The sequence below is a fragment of the Mustelus asterias genome, chromosome 3, assembly GCF_964213995.1.
Source record: "Mustelus asterias chromosome 3, sMusAst1.hap1.1, whole genome shotgun sequence".
Classification (NCBI taxonomy): Eukaryota; Metazoa; Chordata; class Chondrichthyes; order Carcharhiniformes; family Triakidae; genus Mustelus; species Mustelus asterias.
The window spans coordinates 128,630,938-128,639,054 of record NC_135803.1 but is presented as its reverse complement, the minus strand read 5'-3'; the positions used below and the strand labels follow the sequence as shown (position 1 = coordinate 128,639,054).

The window sequence follows — 8,117 nt, the reverse complement described above, 5'->3', positions numbered from 1 at the left end:
CACGTCTTTTGGATTGTGAGAGGAAACTGGAGCACCTGGAGGAAACCCACGCCAACACGGGGAGAACGTGCAGACTCCACACAGACAGTGACCCAAGCTGGCGCAATCGAACCTTGGCGCTGTGAGGCAGCAGTGCTAACCACCCTGCTGCTGCCACCAAAGCGTCTTACCAACGTGCAACACCTCGCATTTAGTGAAACTGTTTGGAAATTACTGAAGCTGGTCTGGATAACCTTCCTTCCATTGTTGACCAGCAGCTCTCTCTCTCTCTCTCTGACTAACTAACTGTCTCTCACACTGACAGACAGATGGTTTTTAAAGCAGACTCCGCCCCAGCTCTGCCCATACGCGCTGGACATGGCAGTAAGGATGCCGCTAATTGGCGGGGGGGTTGGGCAGAGGCTGTGACCAACCAGAGGGCGGCTTGTTGTGCGGGGCCGGTAACGGGGATGCGGAGTTTGTGACGGAGCGGGGACTGAGGTAGCGGCGGTCCCGCTGAGTGTAAGCAACCTTCCGCAAGCAGCTCACATGACGATTGTGCCATGAATCTGGGGTAATTTGTGACTTAATACAGATATATATATATATGTGTGTGTGATGTTACTGAGCAATGAACAGCTCGCCTGTTGTAGCGACCCCTCCCCCCCCCCCCCGTCGCTAAGGGATTTGACGCCGTCAGACAGGGTTTAAAGGGCCGGCCGGCAGAGGTTGTCCTGTCACTTACTTAGGGAGCAGATTCACTGCAGTCAGTGACCGGTAGGCGCGACACTGTGGCTGGTGGATGAGCCTGAGTTTTAGTGCCTGTCAGAGAACAAGAAATTCGTGTCCCGGTCCATTACTTTCCGTGGGCAAATGCTGTGGTCAGTTTGCACACGCACAATCTTTTAAGAACGCAGTTTGAGGTCATTTGGTGTCCCCATTGCTTGAACCTGAAGGCTGGCTCTCTTCTTCTTCGCTTCGCCCCCCTCCCCCCTCTTGTCGTCCTGCAAATTATATCTCTTCGGGTGTTTATCCTTTTGAAAACCATAATTGAATTTCCCTCCACCCTTTTGGGCAGTAGTTTACAAGATCCCTTGACCACTTGCTCTGTAAAAAAAGTTTTTCCTCACAATGAGAGAAACACTCACCTTAAGTTAGTGTCCTCTATTAGGGAACAGATCAGAAACACGAAGGTATGTTATGAAGTTAGCCGAGACCTTAACTTTTCTTTTGATCTTGACATTCGGGTGAGTTGCTAGGTATAATTCAATTGACCCACTAAGAAGCTTTTATCAAAACAAACTATTTAGACACAACATTACAAAAGTAGTAACCATGACATAATTCATAACTAGCAGTCTCTACAGTTCCAATGTAAGGAACATATTCCATATACATAAATCCCTTCTTCAAAACCAGTTAGCGCCAAAAACCAATATGCTCATGTGAACGCTAAATTTCTGTACTTTTAACAGCTGTGAATAAAGATTCAGACCGACATTTGTCTTCTAATTCTTATATAGCAATCTCAGAGAAAGATACCGCCCCCCCTCAAAAAAAAAGCAGAAATCTGAGAGAGAGCAAGAGAGATTTATTTCCAGGTAGATTCCAGTCTCTAAGTCCAGAGGGAGACAGAAGTGACCTCTCTCTAAAGATCCCAAACAGCAGACTCTCAAAGAAAGATATATCCCCAAGCAGCAGAACGTCAGAGAAATAAACCTAGTCACTGACAGATTCCAGTCTGCAGAGAGGAGAAAGGAGAGGCACTGCTCTCTTACAACTCCAGGCAGCATCTAAACTTGAGTTTGCTGTGTAAGTCTAGCTCCACCCAACCTCCTGATATTATTGTCAGTCAACCCAATCAAGTCCTACTCTGCAAAACCCCAGGAGAAAACTCAAAAATAACAACACTATCAGTCCAGATTAAAACAAAACAAACATTGTAGCAATTAAGATCAATTACACTGCTGCAGTAACAACAGAGGCTGCTGGTTACAGTCAAAACGGCACTGATAAAATAAAATGCTACAAAGGATCCTGCACAATAAACATTACACAAATATATTTCCTAAAGCCACAATATCGTCACACCTCTAGTTCACAACCCCTCTCCAATGGGAAAAGTGTCTCTTTTTATCTAGACCTATCATGATTTTTGATATCTCAACAGATCTCCTCACCCTCTGTTTGGAGAAGCTGGGGTTGTTCTCCCCTCTCTCTGGAACCATTGTCAACAATATTTTTTGCACAAGAAAATACTTTTTTTTTTACATCCTTAGGTGTGGTGCCTGGATTTAGACTCTGTATTCCAGCTGAGGCTAAAATAATATTTTATAAATGTTTATCATGACATCCTTGTTTTTGTACCCTTTGCCTCTCTTATTAAAATCCAGGATCCTACATGCCTTTTTCATTACTTTCTCAACCTGCATTATCACCTTCAACGGTTTATGCACAGATACACCCAAGTGTCTCTGCACCACTTTTAGCATTGTATCCTTTCTTTATATTGCCTCTTTGTCCTCCCTATCAAAATGTATCACTTCACAGTTCTCTGCATTAAATATGACCAGCCATGTGTCTGTCCATCCAATCAGCCTGTTTATGTCATCTTGAAGTCTATCATGATTTTTCCTCCCATTCACAATACCAAAGTTTTGTCACCTGCAAATTATGTAAGTGTGTCCTGTACACCCAAGTCTAGGTCATTGACATATCAAGGACAAATGGTTCTAATACTGTCCCTGAGGAACCCAACTGCATTCCTTCCTTCAGTGTGAAAAACAACACTTCACTGCTGTTTTCTGTTACTTGATCAACTTCATATTTATACTATTGCTTTCCTTTATGTTCCTGTGAGCTTCAACTATACAGGCAAGCCTATTATGTGGAACTTTTTGAAATGGCTGTTGGAAATCTATATATGCCACATTACCCTCATCAACCCTTTGTTGTCTCACCAAAAAATTAATTTAACAAATCTGTGCAGGTTTTTCTTAATTAATCTATACTGGTCTAAGTGACTGTTAATTTTGTCGCAGATTATCTTTTTCATAAAAGCCTTCCTACTACAGAGGTCAAACTGACTGGCTTGCAGTTGCTAGATTTATCCTTGCACCTTATGTTGGACAAGGATGTAACATTTTCAAAACTCCTACCCTTGGCACAATCTAGTATCTAAGGGGGATTGGTACTGTACCTCAACAATTTCCACCCACATTATGTTCCTCAACATCCTTGGATGTGGCCTATCCAATCCTGGTGACCTATCACCATTAATACAGCCTTTCTACTATTTTCTATCAATTTTTAGTCCATCCAATATCTCAATTTCCTCCTCTTTCATCCTGACAGCATCTTCCTTGGGTAAAGAAAGATACACAGTAAGCCATGCCCTCTGCCTCCATGAGCATGATCCCCCATCAGTGCCACCTTTTCTCTCACTATCTTTTCTCTATTTACATGCCCTTAGAAGACTTTTGGATTCTCTTTTATGTTAACTGCTTGTCTTCTCTTGTACTCTCTCTTTGACTCAATGATTTTATTCTTCTTTTCCCCTTTCAACAGCCTGCTTTTCATTTGTATTATAAATCTGACATTTGGCATATGACCTCTTTTTCTGCTTCATCTTACTGTCTCTTTCTTCATCCAAGGAACTCTAGCTTTGATATTGCTTTACCTTTCCTCCTTGTGGGAATGCACATTGATGGTTATTGAACCATCCCCACTATTATTCCTTTATAGCTTTACTTCTGTTGTTTGTACCGATGTGGACTATGACCTTTGGTTAATTATATTTTCTCCTCAGAGTATCCAATCGGTGACGTTCTCAACATGAGCATCAGGAAGGCACCCTACTATACTGGAATCATGTCTGCAGTTGCAGATACTCCAACCTGTTCTTCTCTAGAATCTCCTATTACTATTGCCTTCTCAATCTTCCTGCCCAATTTACCAATCTTCTCCTCTCTCTCTCCCCCCTACCCCACCCCCCCACCCCCACCGGACACTTGATCCAATTGACCCACCTCATTCCTCAGAACCAGATTCAACGATGCTTCCTTCCTCTTAAAGACAAAATAGATGCTGGAACTTAAATGGGAGCAGAAAATGCTAGAAATATTCCGGTCAGCCAGTGTTTGTGGAGAGAGAAATGGAGGTTGTGCACTGAAATGTTAACTGTTTCTCTGCAGATGCTGCCAGACTGCTAAGTATTTCCAGAATTTGTTTTTTTTTCTCCCCTCATCTCCTTCCTCTTTTGATTAGAAACATACTGTTCTCGAAAATTCTTCTGAATATACTTCAGAAACTCATCCCCATTTTCACTCTTTATATTAATTATTCTAATATAAGGATTGTAAAGTCCCCATTACCACAGTATAGGTTTTACATCTCTGCAATTTCCCTCCAGGTTTGCCTCTTCATATATTTCCTAATGATAGAATTTACCCAGTAGTATAATGATATTTCTCTTTCTTAACACGAATCAAATAGAATCTATATTTGACCATTTCAAGACCCGATCTCGCTCTCCAGTCAAATAATATTTTCCTTAATACTGCTACCTCTCCTCATTCCTTCCCTTTTTTTCCTAAATACCTTGTATCCAAGAATACTTCATACCCAGTCCTGTCCTTTTTTGAGCCTGGTCTCTCATCACCACAACATCATATTGCTTTTCCAATCTTCTGTCTGTGGCACTATGGACTTGGTTTTGTTTGCTCTCCTGGAAAAGTATCCCCTCCAACATAATTCAGAACTGAGAACTAACTGCAGAGAGAGATGTACTCTATCTACATGATCCTGCTTGACTGTCTGGCAGTCACTCTTGTTCTGTACTTTTGCTCAGCCCTGGCTCCTCCCGACTTTGCACCAGCTAGATTCTACAAACTGAGATAAGTTGCCAGTTATTTTTGGAATTTGTTAAGACAGAGGAGAGCTCTTTGCTCATCAAGCAGTATAAATGTGCAGCTGAAGAGGCAAAGCCAATATCATCCAAGAGCAACCATCTCGGACACTCGCTCTGTACAATGTTATCCCAGCTAATGTTCTAAGATTCTAAGAAGCTGAAAGAATTACTGACTGAGCCAAGCTGACATATGCTTGCACATCCTTAAGCTGTGCTATGATTACCTCTTTAAATGTACTATCCACAAAACTCTGACTCCCAGATATGCTGAAGTGACTGCCGCTCAAGCTTCAAAACCTAGAACTTGAGCTCCCATAGCTAATGAAAGTTCCTGCATATGTGGTTGTCCTGGACACAAAGTGTACTGGTGTTTCTACTTGGCGAAAGAATTGCATCTAACGCAACTGAGGTACCCTGCCATCCCTACATTTATTGAAATTAAATTTCAGAAATAAAGCTTAAGACTATTAAAACGAATGTAAGATCTAAAGCTGGTTTTAATTATTCCAGTTCCTTATCTTGGAATGATCTCAATGCGTGGTACTCAATCCTCTGCATTGGTCTCAGTTCCCTTGGTTTCTGCAACCCTTTCTTCTCCACACCGACTATCCTTCCTATGACATTCTTTCAATTTCTACCTGTGTTCCCCCAGGCTCAAGCCTGCTGTGCCTTTTACCCTACTCTGCTCCTCCCAGTCTGGGGTCTGTTGGGCTCTTTATCTTGTTCTGTACTTTTGCTCAGCCCTGGCTCCTCCTGACTTTGCACCAGCTAGATTCTACAAACTGAGATATTTTTGGAATTTGTTAAGACATAGGAGAGCTCTTTGCTCATCAAGCAGTATAAATGTGCAGCTGAAGAGGCAAAGCCAATATCATCCAAGAGCAACCATCTCGGACACTCGCTCTGTACAATGTTATCCCAGCTAATGTTCTAAGATTCTAAGAAGCTGAAAGAATTACTGACTGAGCCAAGCTGACATATGGGAGGAGTGGTGAAGTGTTTCTTCGACATGTTTGCTAGGTCTAATTTGGCTTACTGGAATTAATAGTTTGATGAAAGAACTGATTGGATCAGAAAACCAGTATTTTTTTTGAAGAAAGCTTATGTGCTTGAAATTATTCCTTCAGGTGATTGGTACAAATCAATTTAGTTTACCAAAATTATAATTCTGTTATTTTCCCCAACGGTACAGCTTATTTAAAAGAAATGGGTTAATCATTTGCTGAAAAAGTAGAGAAATGAATTTTGGATATTGGCTTTTTTGACAATTATCAAGGTCTTTTGAATAATCTTTTTTGATTTACCGGATTTTTTGATTTAATGAGGAAAGAGTGATGGCCAAGCTTGACTTGGTGTCGATAACACCCAGTGGAGGCCTTTCAATGCACTGCTGTTTATAAAGTGTGGAGGATGCGGCTGGTTGTTGAAGTAGTTGAGTCTGAGATGGCAAGAGGGTTTCCGCAGCAATTTGATGGGTATGGATGGAGGCAGCAGATGACACTGCAGTAGAAATAGGCAGCCTTAGTGTTATGGGGGGATGGATATAAGATCAAAAGTTTATTTAGCCATCAAATATAACACCAAGATTGCATATAGTCGGCTTCAGCCTGAGACAGTGACTGGACATGGACTTGGGATAGGATAAAATACAAAGTTTGTAGCTGGGGCTGAAGGCAATGGTTTCAATCTTTGCAGTGTTTAATTGGAGGAAATTGTGACTTATCCAATACTAGATTTTGCACAAACCTGACAGCTCAGAGGAGAGGTTGCAAGAAACTATATAGTTGAGTAGATGTGAGAGTCAGGAACATATTCAAAGCCTTTGGAACAAAGAGGAAGATATTTTGCAAGGACTGAGGGATTAAGTGTGGTTTCTTGGGGAATGGGATGATAATTTAAAAATGTCAGCTAGTGTCTGTTAATTAGAAAATTGAAAGTGTTTGGAGTGAGTCAAGGGGTGAGATTCTCTGGCCTCTCCTTGGCGTTTTCTCAGTGGTAGGAGATGGTTTGCTGTTCGCTCGCAGCGGGATCTTCTGGTCCTGCCGCTGTCAATGGGAATTCTCTTTGAAACTGCCCCATGCTACTAGGAAACCTGTGGCAGGGTGCTGCAGCACTGGCAGGACCAGACTACTGGCCATCTACTGGCGTGAATGACTGGATAATTCTGACCAAGATGTTTTAATGAGGGTATACAAAAATCTGGTAGAGAATATCCTAACATTCAACATGACAATCTGGTAGACTGAGTGTGACATGTAAAAGTAAGCTGGCCAGAATTGTCAACACTGCAGGTAAAATCATTGGTAGACAGCAGACACAGCTTGATAACTTATTTAACAACGCAGTTAAGAGGAAAGCTCAGACAGTTGTTGGTGATCCCTCTCACTCTTTATATCATCAATTTGAAAGGCTCCATTTGGGCCAGTACTTTAGAATGCCTATTGCCAGGAAAGATATGTTCAAGAGGTCTTTTGTTCAGACTGCCATAAGCTTACTAAATAACAATATAAACACAACCCGCTTTTAAAATTTTATTTTATTTATTCAATTGCAATGAGTGCTTTAATGGCAAGGTACAATGTGTTATGTTTATATGGTATGAGTGTATGTTATATATACACGAATATATATATATATGTGAAATATTCACTGTTTTAAAACTAATGACCGTATGATATGTTGTACTGCAGGTGAAGCCAAAGACAAATTTACACTTTTGTGTGGACAGTAAAATTGTATTCTATTCTATTTTTTGTCCAGGAAAAGAAGTAGAATGGTCAGTAATTCCATGGAAATGATAGGGAGAGAGAGTAGGGTGGGTCCCTTGAGTGAAATAAGTTGTTGAAGGCATTGAAAAGATTGAAGAGAAACTGGAGAAAGGTGGTGGTGGAATCAGAGCTATAGTGAGGGTGGAGGATGGACTTGATGGGCACAAATTAGTGACGACACTACCATGCTCAATTTCTTTTCATTTTTCCTATTTTAAAAGAAAATGTAGATTTAGTAAAACTGCTTTGCTTTTTGCTTTAAAAGAATCAGATGAACATTTTTCAATCTGCATTGTCAATATCTTGTTTCACTCCCTTCAACAGTTTGCACTGGATAAATATCATAGAACAGAATTAAACAATATTTATGAATTGCCATTACACTACCTTAAACCATGCTAATGTATATGGATTGCTATTTCTAAAGAATGCAAATGTTCTTGCTTAGTTAATTTTCTGAG

The 8,117-nt window shown here is 40.9% G+C and overlaps 1 protein-coding gene across 4 annotated transcripts in view; it reads left to right on the top strand.

Moving 5' to 3' along the window:
• The first annotated feature begins 426 nt into the window (after positions 1-426).
• ccdc66 (coiled-coil domain containing 66) overlaps positions 427-8,117 on the top strand; it is a 70,936-nt gene continuing 63,245 nt past the window's right edge. For 3 of the 4 annotated variants that reach the window (XM_078209611.1, XM_078209610.1, XM_078209613.1), the window contains exon 1: positions 427-553. In XM_078209611.1, the coding sequence (XP_078065737.1) occupies positions 543-553 (11 nt within the window). In that variant the 5' untranslated portion in view covers positions 427-542. The remainder of the gene's footprint in view (positions 554-8,117) is intronic. The other variant, XM_078209612.1, reaches the window with a different exon arrangement.